Source organism: Macaca fascicularis, chromosome 16 (genome assembly GCF_037993035.2).
Source record: "Macaca fascicularis isolate 582-1 chromosome 16, T2T-MFA8v1.1".
Lineage (NCBI taxonomy): Eukaryota > Metazoa > Chordata > Mammalia > Primates > Cercopithecidae > Macaca > Macaca fascicularis.
In genome coordinates, this window is record NC_088390.1 from 68,999,511 (window position 1) to 69,018,297 (window position 18,787).

General features: G+C 39.3%; 1 protein-coding gene across 12 annotated transcripts in view; it reads left to right on the forward strand.

Moving 5' to 3' along the window:
• The window catches only part of TLK2 (tousled like kinase 2), a 143,150-nt gene that overhangs the window by 49,307 nt on the left and 75,056 nt on the right, over window positions 1-18,787 (forward strand). For 5 of the 12 annotated variants that reach the window (XM_015438676.4, XM_015438677.4, XM_045374609.3 and 2 more), the window contains exons 5-7: window positions 476-519; window positions 1,583-1,678; window positions 13,443-13,610. In XM_015438676.4, the coding sequence (XP_015294162.1) occupies window positions 476-519; window positions 1,583-1,678; window positions 13,443-13,610 (308 nt within the window). The remainder of the gene's footprint in view (window positions 1-475; window positions 520-1,582; window positions 1,679-13,442; window positions 13,611-18,787) is intronic. The other 7 variants (XM_065531820.2, XM_015438680.4, XM_074020062.1 and 4 more) reach the window with 2 other exon arrangements.

Below are 18,787 nucleotides of genomic sequence, written 5' to 3' on the forward strand. Positions count from 1 at the left end.
ATCTTCCATGGCAGTTGTTTAGTTGAATATTGGAACCCACTGGGATAAATCTGTAAACATGATGGTTATACTGCCAAATATCTTTATATAATCAAAGAAAGAAAAAATGGCTTGGCTTTTTTTTCTCCCCCATTCTAAGGAATAGAAAGCCCAGTCTTGTTGCATCCTTCTTATCTTTTAAAATCTGCAGATAGTTCATTTTGTCTTTGGGAGCAAAATTCTCCCAAAGTGACAAGAAAAATTACTGAATCTTAAAGCTGTGAAAAATTCTTCCTTTCACTGCTTGTTCAGTCCTTTATTTTATGGAGGAAATAGTCTGTTCTTAGGCTAAGGTATTTTGGCTCATTTGTTACAAGTAAAGGTGACGCGTGGGTTTATAGCAATGTATGTAGTTACTGAATGTATAGTACATTTTAGTGAATGATGGTTTATATGTGTATTGGAAAAACTGTATTTACTTTGGTTTCATTTTCAGGGAAAGGCACTCCTAGGGGACATAAAATTAGTGATTACTTTGAGGTAAGTTACATTTTTTGAAAAAACAAACAACAAAAAAAACCAAACAAAAAACCAAACTCTGTAGTGATTTTTTTTAAAAAACCTGAATCCTTGTGTTCATTTGAGGCTTTAGAAAGTAATATTTTGGCCAGGCGACGTGGCTTATGCTTGTAATCCCAGCACTTTGGGAGGCCGAGATGGGAGGATCGCTGGAACCCAGGAGTTCGAGACCAATCTGGGCAACATGGGGAAACCCTGTCTCTACAAAAAAATAGAAAAATTAGCCAGGTGTGGTGGCACACACCTGTAGTCCTGGCTGCCTGGGAGGCTGAGGTGGGAGGATCACTTGAGCCTGAGAAGTTGAGGCTGCAGTGAGCCATGATCTGCACTGCAGCCTGGGTGACAGTGAGACCCTGTCTCCCCCACCCCCCCCAAAAAAAAAGAAAGTAATGTTTTGCCTTTACTGTACTCTTCTTCCCTTTCTCCCCATCTTCATCAGTTAATGCTGCCCCATCTCTCAGTAAGAGAAAACTGCTGCTGCCTTCCTAAATTTAAATTTATTATGTGTCTTGTCTGTGATGATGTAAGAATTCACAAATGAGGTGATTTTTCTCTTGGCCAGACGAGGTTTTGTGTCTTACAAAGATTGAGGTGGAATGACTTGGACTCTTCTTTTGTCCTCCTCCCTTTAGTCCAGTGGAACATGTAGTGAGTTCCCTGACCCATCGTTAGTGGTTACTAAAGACACTAACATCCACTGCACCACTGCATTTCTGCTTCGTGTATTTTGAGACAAGAAGGGAAAACATTCTTCTCTCATGTCCTTTCAAAATCATGTATACCTTCAGCTTTCTAGCCATGTTTTCTTTATATCTTGGTATATTTCTGCTGGAGCTCCTTCTTAAAAATCTCATTAAAAAGTTAGCAGAATTTGACTTGTGTGGCATTTTCTCTCTAGAGTAAGATGTATTAACTTAAAGGGGCCATATAATTAAGATCTGTTTGTGTATTAATCTTTTACTCTCCTTATCTGAAGCATAGTACTGTTTTGAATTATTCATATCCGTTTTTCCCTGTTGGCCAGTTTGCTGGGGGAAGCGGGCCAGGAACCAGCCCTGGCAGAAGTGTTCCACCAGTTGCACGATCCTCACCGCAACATTCCTTATCCAATCCCTTACCGGTAAGCATTCACCTGGAGAAATTTGACACCTGTTGTAGGAGACAAGATGCCCAGAAACACTCAAGCAAAGTTTCTCTTTCATTAATTACCCACAGGGAATGAAGCATTAGGGAGAAGAGTTCATAGTTTTACCTATGAATCCCTTACTTAGATTCAAATCTGTATCAGTAAATTAGCTTTTTACAGAAGAGCCAATCCTATTATCTCTAAATAAATTACCTCTAATCCTACAGCTCAGTAGTCTGTCAAAGAATTGATTCCAATCGAAACATTAGGTTTTTTCCCTTGCCAAATTTGTATGTTCCTGTAGGGTTTTTTAATTTTAAAATTTGACCAGCTTCTGGCATAATTGAGTTTTCTCCAGAGCTTACTCAGTAATGTACTAGAAAAACTAATGCTATACAGATTTGTGATAGGTTTGTTTCCAGCCTGTAAGAGAGATCTGAAGGTCTTAAAAACATACCTAAGTTAGTGGTTCTCAGTTGGTGGCAGTTTTGCCCCTCAGGGACATTTGTCAATAACTGGAGTCATTATTGGTTGTCACAGCTCAAAGGTATGGGGATGACACTATAGGCATCTACTGGGCAGAAATCAGGGATGCTGGTAAACATTCTGTAATGTTAGGACAGCCTCCCTGCAAAAAAAAATTACCTGGTCCAAAATATCAGTGGTGCCGAGGTTGAGAATTCCTGAGTAAGCCAATGTAGGAGTATGTTTATTTGCTCCGGTGTCTTCGCATTATTTGTTGATACTGTGTAAGACTTCTTACTCAAGAGTGTGCTCTATCCCCTAATGCCTTAGGTATTGCCTCAGGTGGGATCTTGGGAGACAGGGTCTCTGGGACAGAAGTTTTTATTTTAGATCACTGATTTTTAGGAAGTTGTTTTTCGTTGCCTTGGTAGAGTTGTGTAATAGTACTCATTTCCCAGGCAATTTAGGCTTCTGTATTGTTAAAGTATTTTAAAATCTACTTCCTCCCCCTCTACTGTCTCATAAAAACCTTCATTCATTAGGATTATTGTAATTATTGAAGCACTTATGAAAACATAAGTTAAACTTATGAAAACAACTAAGAAGTTTTGGCTATTACTGTGTCATCCTTGCCATATATATGTAATTTTCTTTTCTTTTTTCTGAGACAGTCTCGCTTTGTCATCCAGGCTAGAGTGCAGTGGTGCGATCATGACTCACTGCAACCTCCGCCTCCTGGGCTCAAGTGATTCTCCCAACTCATCCTCCTGAGTAGCTCATACTACAGGCATGTACCACTACGCCCGGCTAATTTTTTTATTTCTTTGTAGAGGCGTGGTTTCACCATGTTGCCCAGGCTGGTCTCAAACTCCTGAGATCATGTGATCTGCCCGCCTCCACCTCCCAAAGTGTTGAGATTACAGGCATTAGCCATTGTGTCAGACCATCCTTGCCATAGTTTAAAATGTTAGAAATGTTTGATGATAGATCCAATTTGGGCAGGTTGAGGTTTGTTAGATAACTGTTGAAGAGGCCTGTGTCTCTGTTTTTCTTAAGTTTCAAACCAGTTAAAGTCTAACAGACATTAAATGAGATTGCAGATTATCTATTTGGGACAGATATGTTTTATAGAATTTCTCAGTGTTGTGTATCACTCTTTTCTTCCGGAAATCCCCTTTTCATTTGGTTTTTAATGGTGTGACCACCCATCTCTCATGTGTCAGTTTAGGTTGAATCTTACCTGAAGACAAAAGAGATGAACGCAATAATCTGTAGATATTTTTGCCAGCTATATGAATGTGGCTGAGCCTCATCATCATGCAAATCTGAGTATAGATGAGGTGTTAAAATAGGAACCAAAGCTTAATCCTCCACCTTTTCCTTGCTTGCCTCTAGGCTACTCAGCATGGTTGGAGGAAAACACACACGCCAAGGTGACTGACTGATCTTCAGGTCATGAGCACTGGCCTCATGTGTACCTCTCACTGCCTGCCAGTCCTACTGTATTTCTACTTAGTTCCCTTTCCTCCATGAATATGTCCTGTTTTTGTCATCTCCTGCAAATCTCCAGCAATTCTTCTAACTGATGGCCTTCCTTTTTTATGTTACTGAGAAAATAGAAACGATCAGAAGAGCATTTCCACATGCTCCTACCGCAGATTTGCCAAGCTCCTTGCATCAGTACCCACATCCATCTGCCTTTGAGATGAATGAACTTGCTAGCCCTTCACATGGGTCTGGTCTCCCCAATAATTATGTATCCAGCTGTCTACTTGACATTTCCACTTGTACTGCTTGAGCATGTCCAAAAACGAACTCTTGCTTTCCCTGCCCTACCATAACAATAACATTGAACTGCTCTTCCTGTAATCTGCCTTGTCCTGGTAAATGACAGGTAACACCATCTGGTTTTTCAGGTCACAACCTCATGCCCCAAATGTAATCCATCAGAAAATCCTGGTTTTCCTTTAAAATGTATTAGAATATGACCACTTTTCTATTTTTCCAGTTCACTGTATTAGCTTTCAAAGTAGTCTCCCTGTTTTTGCCCTTGTTTCACCTAGTCTGAATGTAATAGCCCGAGTAAGTGTTAAAATGTTCAGACACATCCTAGCACTCCTCTGCTCAACACTTCCTAGACTGAAGTCTTCATGTGACCTGAAAGCTCTTGCGTGATCTGTGCTCCCCACCGTCCACCCGATTCTGACATCTGCAGCCATTCTCCCTCTCCTTCATGCCACTGCAGCCACACTGGCCTCCTTGAGCTCTGTGAAGAATGCTTTTGCTTCAGAGTCTTTGTACTTGTTATTCCCTCTTCAGGAACATTCTTTTCTCAGATATCAGCAATCTCTTCTTCAGGTTGTTGCTCAAAAATGACCTTAGCCGAGCGGTCTCCGTTAGCCAGCTTCTCTAAAATAGCAGTCCCTCATACCTTGTCACTTTGTTCCTAACTGTACTTTATTTTAATTCTTGTTATTGGTACCTGACACACCCATACATTTTAATATATACTTAAATTTTTTGTTGATTTATATTTATATATACAGAGGAGTACACATTGTAAGTCTACAGTTCACATGAATTTTCACAAACTCTACAAGCACAAGAAATATTACCAGTGCTGCAGAAGTCCCCCTGAGTTCCCTTTCAGTTACCCCCTCCCTGCCACTGTGGATAGCCACTAGCCTGACCTCTAACAATATAGATGAATTTTTTTTGTATCTTGCATAAAAGACATTCAGTGTATACTTTTGTGTCTGGCTCCTTTTGTTGCATGTTACTTTTGTGAGGTTTATCCATTTCATTGTCTATTTTGTAGGTCATTTATTGTCATTGGTGTGTTATAAGTTTAATTTTCATTTAATAATTTATATATTTTAATTTTCAACTCTATAATTAGTTAATTGCCCGTCTTCCCACTATAATTTTTTTTTTTTTTTTTGAGACGGAGTTTCGCTCTTGTTGCCCAGGCTGGAGTGCAGTGGGGTGCGATCTTGGCTCACTGCAACCTCTGCCTTCCGGTCTCAAGCAATTCTCCTGCCTCAGCCTCCCGAGTAGCTGGGACTACAGGCATGCGCCACCACGCCCAGCTAATTTTTTGTATTTTTAGTAGAGGCAGGGTTTCACCATCTTGGTTGGGATGGTCTTGATCTCTTGACCTCGTGATCTGACCACCTCGGCCTCCCAAAGTGCTGGGATTACAGGCGTGAGCCACTGCACCCGGCCTACAATGTTAATCTCATAAGAAAGGAGATTTTGCTTTGCTTCGTTTACTGCTGTCTCTTGTTACATAAAGGTGTAATTTTTAAACTAATTTCCCCCACTTGACATGTAAGCAATAATGTCTCATTTCATTTTCAGTGTCCAGCATCCAAAACAGTGCTTGGGACACAATAGGTGTTCAAAATTGTGCTGACAGGGAAGAATAGATGGATAAAAAATTATTTTCACCTTTTTTCCTGTAAAAGATTATTTTGTATTTGTGTTAAATATAAAAAATACAGAAAGTATATAAAACATGAAAGTTTTTATACAGGAGTTGGCAAAAGACAGGTCACAGCTGGCTAGCTAGGAATGATTTTTATTTTTTTAAATTTATTTCATTTTAATTTATTTTATTTTTAGAGACAGAGTCTCACTCTCTCTCCCAGGCTAGAGTGCAGTGGCGCAGTGTTGGCTCACTGCAACCTCAGCCTCTTGGGTTCAAGCGATTCTCCTGCCTCAGCCTCCTGAGTAGCTGGGATTACAGCCGTGCACCACTACGCCTGTCTAATTTTTGTATTTTTAGTAGAGATGAGGTTTCGCCATGTTGGCCAGGCTGGCCTCGAACTCCTGACCTCAAGTAATCCACCCGCCTTGGCCTCCCAAAGTGCTGGAGTTACAAGCGTGAGCCACCGCACTTGGCAAGCTCAAAGTGATTTTTAGATGTTTAAAAGGTTTTAGAAACGAAGGATATGTGACAGAGACTGACGTGGCCTGCGAAACCTAATATATTTCTATCTGATCCTTCACAAAAAAAGCTCCCAGAAAATCACTATAAAGTTAACTCTGTGTAATTGTTACATAGGGAGGTAAACTATTTCCAGCAGCTGGAAACCTACATGCGGTTCCCTGATCACAACTCCCACTACCCTAGAAGTGATCACTCGGCTAGTTTTTGTGGTAATCATTTTCGTTTTCATGTAGTTTAAACCATCCATGTATGAATCCATAAACAAAATAGTTTAGTTTTGCCAGTAAGTAAACTCAGTGTTTAAATCTTACGAATTTTTATTTTTGGCTGTTCTATCAATTATTAAGAGCGGTGAGTATATTCGTATCTCTCGCTGTGATTGTGGAAGTTGTCTGTTTCTTATATTTATATTAAATTTTGTTATAGGTATTATGATTCTCTTCATCTCTTTAAAGCTCTTTGCTTTATTTTTCAATTTTAATTTTTATTTTTGAGACAGGTTCTCGCTCTGTTGCCTTGGCTGGAGTGCAGTGCACAATCTCAGCTCACTACAACCTCCGCCTCCTGGGTTCAAGTGATTCTTGTGCCTCAGCCTCCCAAGTACCTGGGATTACAGGCATGTGTCACCATGCCCAGATAACCTTTTTGTATTTTTAGTTGGGGTTTCTCTGTGTTGGCCAGGCTGGTCTAGAACTCCTGGCATCAAGTGATCCGCCTGCCTCGGCCTCCCAAAGTATTGGGATTACAGGTGTGAGCCCCCGAGCCTGGCTGAAGCCCTTTGCTTGAAATGTGGTTTATCTGATGTTTAATATATCCAAACCATTGTGAGGTATAACTATTTCCATTCTTAATATTGTCAGCTTTGCATTATTATGTTTTCTTTCTTTGGCAAATACCATGTAATTAGATTTTTTTCTCTTAAGTCTAAAATTTTTCTATTATCCTATTTACATTCATTATAATTACCACTCTATTAAGTTTAGATATATCATCGTTTAATGTGTTTTTTATTTATCCTGCCTCTTCTGTGTTCCTTTTTCTTTAATTTCTTGCCTTCATTTAGATTGAATTTTTTTTTAAGTCATTTTCTATTTTCCTCTTCTACTAGTAGCTAGGCTGTCTTTGGTGTTTCTCTTAGAAAGTACCACTTACGGCCAGGCATGGTGGCTCATGCGTGTAATCCTTGCACTTTGGGAGACCTGGGAACCCTCGTGGGAGGATTACTCCAGCTGAGGAGTTCGAGACCAACCTAAGCAATATAGTGAGACCCCTGTCTCTACAAGGCAGGCAAATCATGAGGTCAGGAGTTCGAGACCAGCCTGGCCAACGTGATGAACCCATACCTCTACTAAAAATACAAAAACTTAGCTGGGCTTGGTGGCAGGTGCTTGTAATCCCAGCCACTCAGAAGGCTGAGGCAGGAGAATCTCTTGAACCCGGGAGGTAGAGCTTGCAGTGAACCGAGATCGCGCCACTGCACTCTAGCCCTGGTGACAGAGCGAGACTCCGTCTCAGAAACAAACAAACAAACATTTAAAATTAGCCAGGCATGGTGGCATGCACCTTATAGTCCCAGCTACTCAGGTGGCTGAGGTGGGAGGATTCCTTGAGCTTAGGAGGTCGAGGCTGGAGTGAGCCATGATCACACTACTGCACTCCATCCTGGAGCATAAAGTGAGACCCCGTTTCAAATAACCCCCCCCAAAAAAATAAATTACCACATGCCAAAATTTGAAGTCAGTTGTATCTTTATCCTCTACCAAATAAAATCATGTCCTCAGGACACTAACTGTTTACTCTGCTACTGATTTGGTGGTAGTGGTGTATGTTTTTATTTTGCCTTTTTTTGGTCTCATAAAATATTATTGTTTAATGCTATCAGTGTTCGTTTAGGTTTATCTGTGTATTTACCTCTTTGTACTTCTTTCCTTTTTGCATCCTACACCTTCCACCTGGGGTCACTTTCCTTCTGCCTAAGTATTCCATTAGTATTCTTCTAGAATATATCTGCTAGGGATTAACTCTCTAGGTTTTTGTTTACTGAAATAACTTTATTTTGCTCTTATTCCTGAAAGGTATTTTTGGCTGTGTGTGTTTTTAGGTTCGCTTTTTTTTTTCTTTTAACACAATTGAGCAGTAATTCATTACCATGTTCTAACCCTCCATTGTTACTCTTAAGAAATCAGCTGTCATTTGCCTGTTGTTTCTTTGAAGGTATCTGCTTTTTTCCCCCTGACTGCTTTAAAAGTTGTTAGCTATGGTGTTCTGTAGTTTTATGATAATGTGTCATTTCATTTCTCTGGCTTGTGATTTCTTGGACTTCTGGAATTTGTGGGTTGGTGTCTTTCATTAGTTCTGAATAATTAGCCATTGTCTCTTTGAATATTATCTCTGATTTCTTCTTCTTTTCCTTCTCTTATGAAATTATAATTAACCATACATTATACTTTATAATTTTATTACCATGCCTTTTGACTTCTTTTTTTGTATTTTTGTTCTTCTTGTCTTTATATACTCCATCATGGGTAATTTCTTCTTGCCTTTCAGTTCCCAGATCCTGTTTTATTGTTTCTAATTTGCTGTTAGCCCTATTGAATTGGTTACTGCCTTTTGAAGAAAAAGAATTACATTTTCTGCAGATATTTTCAAGCCGTCTTTTATTTTTTAAAATATGGTAGACACAATTATTTTATAATCTGTTTGATAATTCTAGCATCTGAAGCTTTTATGAATCTGTTTCTGGTGTCTCTTGTTTTTCTTAGTTGTTGTTCATGGCTTTATTTCTTTTATGCTTTGTATTTTAACTGTGTACTCCTCATTGTTCTTGAAAAATTTTTTGGGGGTTTCTTCAAGATCTGGGATGAATGAAGATGTATTACTACAGGGAAAATTTTTATTTGCTCCTTCCGAGTACCTAGAGATTTTACCTCTTTTATATACCACTTTAGTGCATTTATAGCTTATATTTTGTGTAGTTTGCTTATTTTGTTTGCTTTATTTCAGCTACTGGGAAATATTGATTTGGATTGTGTCAACATTTCTCAAGAGAACCCCCAACTCTTACACTGCCAAGGCAACTTCCTTGCAGCCATCTGAGGGTGGGGGTAATTTTTCTTCTGGTTTACCCTTTCCTTGAGAATGTAGGTAGCTCTTTGGAGGCCCACCTTGAAGTGGGAAGGGTTTCCTATTGAACCCTCTCCCTTGGGTGGGCTGGGCGTTGGTCTGTGACTGTCTGCTTGATGTTGCCCTGAAAATGGAAATTCAAGATCTGCAGGTGCCCTTAGGTCATATGTGGCTTTGGTGTTTCTTTTACCTGTCTGATGTTCCTAATTTCCCTTAGATTTTGCCCTGGCAGATGCCTAATATTTAATCAAGTCTTCAGTGCTTTTAATGTTTTTTGTTGTTATTGTTCGCCCATATTTTATCCTATCTGTATAGTTTGTTTGTTTTTTTTTTCCCCAGGGAGAGGTTGGTTCAAACAGGAAAGGCTATAGCCTACGTAGGATATTTACATAAATGTTTTTAAATCTTTCAATCCTTGGCAGGTATTTATTGAATATATGGCAGAAGATTTAATTTTACTGTTGCAGCTCATTCTCCCATGCAGTGAGAATGTTGTCATCAATGGGTATCACAGGTGTTCTAGAGCCTGAGTTTAAACTGTTACATTTGGTGGGGTAGGAGTGTTGATCATGAGGAGGACTCTATTCATAGATTCAAAAACTAAATTTCTTTGTCAGGATCATTTTACTTTTATTTTTTGACATGAAAACGTTAAAGAACTATTCCTGATTAAGGAAAATTATTTCTTTTATTCATGCAGATTAGGAAAGTTCAACAATTCAGAAATGGTGAAATAGAAAGTTCCCTCCAAAAGAACTGTTATTAGAGAGTATGGTGGGCAAATTTTTCTGGACTTTTTGAGATATACACGTATGTTTATGTAATAGGTTTTCTTATTTCCATTGTATTACTTTATCTTGTATCAAGATATTACCAATATCTTGTAAACATTTGTGTTCTATAAATAGTGTAATGAACGTCCTTATACATACTTCTTAACTTACAAATTTTTCCCAGATAAATCCCGTAATTGTAATTCCCAAGTCAGAATATGATCATTTAAAAATGTCATCACATAAATTGTTAGAAGGTTATTAGCAGTTTGAGAGTACCAATTTTTTCACACCCTGCTAATACTGAATTTTATCATTGTAACCTTTGCATAAAGAAAAATACCTTGTTTTAACTTGCATTTGTTCATTAGTTATATATATTAAACATCATATGTTTAATGGCCTTTTGGATTTCTCTTTTAATGCTTGTTCAGGTCCTTTGCATATGTCTCTTTTGAAATATTTGTGTGTTTTTGGTTTTTGTTTTACTGATAGGTAAAGCATTATTTGTTAAGATTTAATAAATTATTTATATTATTGATTTGTTATATTGTAAATATTTTTGCTTGTTTGTAATCTTTTCTTTTTATGTTGACTTTTACCATTCAGATGTAAAAAAATTGAAGTAGTTAAATTTATCAGTGTTTTTCCTTTATGATTTACGGGATTTTTCTTATTCTTAGATGTTCCCATATGGTGTATGCCTGTATGGTGTGTGTTTGTGTGTGTGTGTGTGTGTGTGTGTATGTGTGTATTTTTTTTTTTCTTTTGAGACAGGGTCTTGCTGTGTTGCCCAGGCTGGAGTGCAGTGGTGTGATCTTGGCTCACTGCAGCCTCTGCCTCCCGGATTCAAGTGATTCTCATGCCTCAGCCTCCCGAGTAACTGGGACTACAGGCACATGCCACCATGCCCAGCTAATTTTTGTATTTTTAGTAGAGATAGGGTTTTGCCATGTTGGCCAGGCTAGTCTTAAACTCCTGACCTCAAGTAATTTGCCCACCTTGGCCTCCCAAAGTGCTGGGATTACAGGCATGAGCCACTGTGCCCTGCCCATGGTTTATATTTTTAATGTCATGTTTAAAAAGTCCTTTACAACTAGAAAATTCTAAAAGCATTTGTTTATTTTTTCTTCTTGTAATTTTTATATGTTATGAAAGGTAGGAATCTATTTTTCCCTTTTTTTCTAATGTCTGCGCAAATGTCCTACCATCTTTTTAATAAGTTCCCACTGATATGAAATGCACATTAATCACAAATTATATATCCATATTATATAGATCTGTTTCTGAATTCTGTATTCTGTGCCACTGGTCAATCTGTCTGTTTCTGTATCTGTATGATACTGTTTTAGTTAATGTAACATTGTAGTATGTTTCGATATCTGATCAAGTTTCCCTGACACTCTTTCTGAAAAATTATGTGGCTGATTATGATTATTTTTTTAAGTGAACCTTAGAATTTATTGTGAAATCCCACAAAAACAACTGCCCAAGAAAGCATGAGAGAGAACCTAGATGACTACTGTACCACCATAAGACTATCCCTTGGAAGAGAAAAAGGCCAAAAACAAAATTAAAACCTTAAACTTGGGTTTTAGAGAAATTTGATGTTTGTAGAATCTGAACCCAGGAACATGATATTACCATTTAATTTAGATCATTTTTAATATTCATCTGTGAAGCTGTATAGTTTGTCTTCATAGGTGTTCTGCATGTTTCTTAAGTTTGCTTTCAAGTATTTTACAGATTTTTGTTTGCTACTTTGAATCTGCTTTTCCTTCTGTTACATGCTCTGATTAAAATCAGTTGGGGAAGCTATCGATTTTAGTGTATTTATTTTGTATTTGTCCGTCTTACTGAACTCCTTTTAATTGTTATAGTAATTTTTCCATTGATTTGGTTGGTTTCCTTTGTGAATAGTTATATCATCCAAAAATGACACTAAAAATCTTTGATTTCTAATATTTTTACCTCATTTTTTTTCTTTTTTACATTGGCTAAAACTTTTATAACGTTTAATATGAGAATATGTTACTTTGGTCTTGTTTTCTAGCTTTAATGAAAAGGTCTCCAGTGTTAGAACCATTAGTTATGATATTTTATGTTGATTTTTGAAAAACATACTCTTCATTGCATTAAAAGTGGATAATTCCAGTCTTTTTTTTTTTTTTTTCTTTTTGAGATGGAGTCATGCTCTGTTACCCAGGCTTAGTGTAGTGGCACAATCTGGGCTCACTGCAACTTCCGCCTCCTGGGTTTAAGCGATTCTTCTGCCTTAGCCTCTCGAGTATCTTGGATTATAGGTGCCCACCACCACGCCCGGCTAATTTTTGTATTTTTAGTGGAGATGGGTTTCACCATGTTGGCCAGGCTGGTCTTGAACTCCTGACCTCAAGTGATCCGCCTGCCTTAGCCTCCCAAAGTGCTGGGATTATAGGCATGAGCCACAAGGCATGAGCCACCGTGCCCAGCCAATTCTAGTCTTTTAAGAGTTGCCTAACAGTGTGTTTATCCTTTTTGGTATCCAACAGGAAGAATCTTAATTTATCCCTCCCTAAAGTTAATGTAATGAATTACATTAGTAGATTTGCTAATGTCAAATCATTTTTAGGTTTCTGGAGTAAATTATGTGTAATTGTGGTGTATTATCCTTTTAGTATACTGTGGAACTTGTTTTGCTTGTATTTATTTTAGATTTTTGCATCTAAATATAGTATAGTGAGAATAGAATTGAGAGTGAAATAAGCTTCACCTATAAAGTCACGGAACAGGCCAGGGACAGTGGCTCATGGCTGTAATCCCAGCACTTTGGGAGGCTGAGTCAGGTGGATCACCTGAGGTCAGGAGTTTGAGACCAGCCTGGCCAACGTGGTGAAACCCTGTCTTTACTAAAAATACAAAAAAAATTAGCCAGACGTGGTGACACCTATAATCCCAGCTACTTGGGAGGCTGAGACAGGAGAATCGCTTGAACCCAGGAGGTAGAGGTTGCAGTGAGAGCAGAGACCATGCTACTGCACTCCAGCCTGGGCAACAAGAATGAAACTCCATCTCAAAAAAAAAAAAAGAGAAGAGAAGAAAAGTCATGGGACAGTGTCTTAATTTTCATTTACCTACAGGATAGAAATAATATTTCCTGTGTAGGGTTGAGGGCATTATAAAGATGATTTGTAGAATTCTACAAAGTAACATGTAAATTCAGACTCTCATAAATATAGAACCATTAAAATATAGTGTCAAAGAATTTGAGTAAGATAGTCACATTTTTAGATAGGTTATAATACAATGATAATGTTGGTATGCTCTCCATAATTATTTTTAGAGAGGCCTTTTTTAAAAAAATCATTCATCTTATATTTGATAACTGTTTTTAACCTGTTACATGTTTGGGCAGTATCAGATTATGTTTTTCATGTTATTTGTGTGTTTCTTTACTGTTTTCCAGCGACGAGTAGAACAGCCCCTCTATGGTTTAGATGGCAGTGCTGCAAAGGAGGCAACGGAGGAGCAGTCTGCTCTGCCAACCCTCATGTCAGTGATGCTAGCAAAACCTCGGCTTGACACAGAGCAGCTGGCACAAAGGGGAGCTGGCCTCTGCTTCACTTTTGTTTCAGTGAGTACAAAGCCTAAGTTAATTCAGATCCTTGCCATTGCCCTAGCGCTCCTTGATGAAGTTGGATTAATTATTTTGATAGAGAGATAAGGGCATTTCTAATACTTTTTTTAAAAATGTGATCTCCCCTTATCGTCATTCCCAAACATGTCTAATTCTACATCACTTCTAAATGTATTGTGTTTTTCCCAGTCTCCGTTGGTTCAAACTCCTGAGGGAGACTGCTTTGTCAATGCCTGAACCCACAATGGAAAGGAAGGAAAGCATCATCTTAGATTGACAGAGAAGAAAATACAGATCAAATTCCATTAGTAACCAAGATATAATTAAAAATAGAATCTCCAAGTTTCAGCCATCATCTATGTAAGTTAATACTCAAGTCAGTACAGTTTTAGTATGTAGGCAGGCATTCTCACAGCAAGGTTACTGGTCATTTGCCCTGTGTAGTATTTGGGCTATGTACACACTTGCTTTCTCACTCCTTCAGAGTATTGGTACACTTAGCTTTCTCAGGAATATTTGGCTACTTGTTTGCTCCTTTCAGCTTACTTCTTTCTCCATCTTTGAAGAACAAGAATTTGAATATTATGAAAGTTTGACCTCATTTCATAAGGCGCTATGAATGCAGTTTGAACCAAATGTTATTTTTCCTGGTTTCTGGGCCCTACCGGGTCACCTGTTTGTTGCCAAGAGTAACAGAAAGTCCCATCGCCCTATTCCTATTCTACTTTCAGGGACATCTTTCAGAACTGTCACCACTTATCCAAATTTTGTCCCTGTTACCGGTTCATTTTGTCCAGTTATAATCTAAGTTTCCTGTTTATTTGCCCTGAGGTATCTATAAGTCTTCAATCCACACTACACCATGTTCAAAAAGGTGCTGAAAACGGTGGGTAAGGAAAGGAAATACAAATAATAAAACAGTTAACCAGATAGGAAGCTATTGTGCATGATTTGGAACGTTCTCTTATAGTTATGATAGCTTTACCTTAAGAAAGAGATACAACATTCCTTGAATAACATCATTTCATTCAACATCGTTTTGTGATAGTGTTAATTAGACACTGTTAGCTGATGCCACTGTCTCTGTGGAGTTTGCATGTTTTCCCTGTGTCTGCGTGAGGTTTTCTCAGGGCACTCTGGTTTCCTCCCGTATCCCAGAGATGTGCACGTTAGGTTCATCAGTGTGTCTACAGAGTCGCAGTCTGAGTGAGTGTGGGTGTGTGTGTGCAACAGAATGGCTTCCTATCCAGGTCTGGTTTCTGCTTGCACCCTGAGCTGCCTGGGATAGGCTCTGGCTATTCATCACCCACTGGAATAAACAGATAAATCATTATCTTACTTGTTTTTATTAATCTTACTTAAATGTATATAGAGCTCACTTTTATTTCAGTGTTTAATATTAGAAGTATTTTGATCTTGGGCCGGGCGCGGTGGCTGAAGCCTGTAATCCCAGCACTTTGGGAGGCCGAGACGGGCGGATCACGAGGTCGGGAGATCGAGACCATCCTGGCTAACATGGTGAAACCCCGTCTCTACTAAAAAATACAAAAAAAAAACTAGCCGGGCGAGGTGGCGGGCGCCTGTAGTCCCAGCTACTGGGGAGGCTGAGGCAGGAGAATGGCGGGAACCCGGGGGGCGGAGCTTGCAGTGAGCTGAGATCCGGCCACTGCACTCCAGCCTGGGCGGCAGAGCGAGACTCCGTCTCAAAAAAAAAAAAAAAAAAAAGAAGTATTTTGATCTTAATCATCAAAGGAATGGGGAAACTTCTTGTGTGAAGACAGTATAGTCCTATCCCCAGGTAACGAAGGAAATATACATACTTTAAAAATGGGATAATTGACCCATATAATATTGTAAGAGGGAATGATAGCAGTATGGAATAGTTTCTTTGAGAATGCAGTACCCTATAGTATTGTTTTAGAGAATGTATGTGTCATTCACACATTTCAAAATTGTTAATGTTTATCATACACTTACTTTTGTTAAATCTTTGCTTTTTGTTTTGTTTTGTTTTGTTTTGTTTTTTGTTTTGAGACAGAGTCTGGCTCTGTCGCCTAGGCTGGAGTGCAGTGGCATGATCTCGGCTCACTGAAAGCTCTGCCTCCCGGGTTCACGCCATTCTCCTGCCTCAGCCTCCTAAGTAGCTGGGACTACAGGCACCCGCCAGCACGCCCAGCTGATTTTTTGTGTTTTTAGTAGAGATGGGGTTTCACCATGTTAGCCAGTATGTTCTCGATCTCCTGACCTGATGATCCATCTGCCTCAGCCTCCCAAAGTGCTGGGATTACAGGCATGAGCCACCACACCCAGCCTTTGTTAAATCTTTATCTTGGATCTTACTTTTCCAGGAATAACCTTGGATAATCAGGGAGTTATTTATCTTTTGGTCATTTTTAAGGCAATAAAACGACCTCTTTTTCACTTGAGAGGAGTTCCCTTTGTTTACTCCACAAATACTGAGTGCCCACCGTGTAGTGAGCACATAATTAAATACACAAGATTTGGTCAGCAAGAACTTGTTCCCCTTTCCATCTTCTGTAAAAAATATGGTTATGCAGGCTTGTGGTGGATGCACGTGAAGGACCTCCTACTGCTATCAGCTGACACACTCTGCTATCAGAGGGGTAGCAGATGCTGTAGCCACATTGTTCTCACATGCAAAGAGGTGGCAGAGACAAGTAACAAAATGATCATGTATGCAGAAGGAACATGGAAACAGTATGAAAACCAGAAGTCTAAATGCTCTGGTACAGTTCTGTTTCTCTTTGCTTCTCAGCAGTACCAACCAGCATATAAGCTTAGTAGTATAAGGAAATAAAATAGTAAAAGGGTTAGTATTAATATACAAGTGTAAATCAGCAAAGGAAAGCAGATTCATAGAAAAGTAGGTAAAGACTGTTTTTGAAAAGAAGGCAAGTGGCTAATAACATGAAATAATGCTCAATTTTGGCCATAGAGAAGTGCAAAATAAAACAAGATAACATTTTTGACCTAGCAAATTGGCAAGGATTAATAAATTTGATAGTTCTTGGTGTAGGTGATAGTTTAGATATACATTCAGTTTTATTCTGTCTATAAATTGTTGAAGTCATGTGGACAACTTGGTAATGTATCTCAATGTTAAGTTTACATATCCTTGGGTCCAGAAATTCCATTCCCATAAAATTTACACAAAGATATTTATTGAGGTATTGTTTGTCATTGCAAAAAATCTGGAAGCTGTTTCCTTTCCAGTATTTCAGAGGATATGACCTTCGCATCAGAACTCATCTGACGTAATTCATCAGCGACTGTTGATCACTTCTTTCTTCTCTAAGCATATGGTCTTCACTTGGCTTCCATTCTTGATTTTTCCTCACATCCTCTATCCCTGAACATTAGAGTGTTCCAGGGCTCTGTCTTCAGACTCGTTTATCTGCCTTCATTTTCTTCTTAACATCCCTCTCTCTCTCTTTTTTTTTTTTTTTTTTTGAGACAGGGTCTCACTCTGGCTGGCTGGAGGGCAGTGGTGCAATCTCAGCTCATTACAACCTCCACGTCTTGAGCTCAAGCGATTTCCCCACCTCAGCCTCCCAAGTAGCTGGGAGTACAGGTGTCTGCTACCACGCCTGGCTGATTTTTGTATTTTTACTAGAGACAGAGTTTTGCCATGTTGGCCAGGCTGGTCTCGAACTCCTACTCTCAGGTGATCCACCCGCCTTGGCCTCCCAAAGTGCTGGGATTACAGACATGAGCCACTGCGTTCAGCCTATATTCAGAATTTTACCACTTCTAATTCTCTTCACTACTGCCACTCAAGCTTAAACCATTGTCTCCCACTGAGATAACTGGACCCATTGCTTTAACCTTTGTTTTCTTTTAATCTGTTCTCGGCAAAGCAGAGTGATTGTGTTGAAACATAAGTCCAGTTATGCCACTCCCCTGTCGAAAAGTCCTTAAAATGGCCCTGCATGGTTTGTTTTCCTCTACCCTGACATGTTTTACTACTATCTCCCTTTCTCATCAGATTCCATGCACACTAGCCACCTTGTTTTCTCAAATACTCTGTCTGTCAGTGATGCTCTCACCTCGGGGCCTTTGCGTTGGCTGTTGCCTTTGCCCTAACATTCTTCACCCATATATCAGCATGCCCCGCTCTCTCAGTTCCTTCTGGTTTCTGCTTATATTTACCCTATTAGAGAGGCCTACCCTGGCCACACTATAAAATAGCAACTTCTCCCCGCCCGCCCCACCTGTTATTGAGCTCCTAGGCCCTGCATTGTTTTTTCTCCTTAGTCTTACACCAGCTGACGTACTATGATAGACTTTTTTCTGACTTCTCCTCACTGGAATATAAGCTCCATCAGGTCAAGGACTTTGCTTTGTTCACTTCTGTATCTCCAATGCCCAGAACAGGACCTGCTCTAATAGGCACTTCGTGTAATTATATGTTGCATGAGTTAGTAAAAGCATTCTTTTTTTTTTTTTTTTTTTTTTTTTTTTTGAGACGGAGTCTCGCTCTGTTGCCCAGGCTGGAGTGCAGTGGCTGGATCTCAGCTCACTGCAAGCACCGCCTCCCGGGTTTACGCCATTCTCCTGCCTCAGCCTCCCGAGTAGCTGGTACTACAGGTGCCCACCACCTCGCCCAGCTAATTTTTTGTATTTTTTTTTTTAGTAGAGACGGGGTTTGATCCGCCCATCTCGGCCTCCCAAAGTGCTGGGATTACAGGCTTGAGCCACCGCGCCCGGCCGTAAAAGCATTCTTTATAGAGGGACTGGTTAAATGAATTGTAATACATTTGTACAGTGGAATGCTATACAGCTGACAAAAGAAGTGAGGTAGCTGTGTAAACACTAATGAAAGATATCTAAATATGTGTTGATAAAAATAGCATGTGGCAGAATATTAAGAATTTGATCTTTTAAATGTTTAAAATTATTACATAATTCTATGTTTTAGCGTAGGAAATTTGAGTTTTTATTTTTAAGAGAGAGGTCTCACTATGTTGCCCAGGCTGGGGTGCAGTGGCTATTCACAGGCGCAATCATACCATTATAGCATACTATAACCTTGCAACTCCTGGGCTCAAGCAATTCTCCTGCCTCAGTTTCCAGGGTAGCTGCAACTAGAGATTGCACCACAGTAGCTACAAGTAGAGATTGTACCGCTGCATTCCAGCCTGGTGACAAAGTGA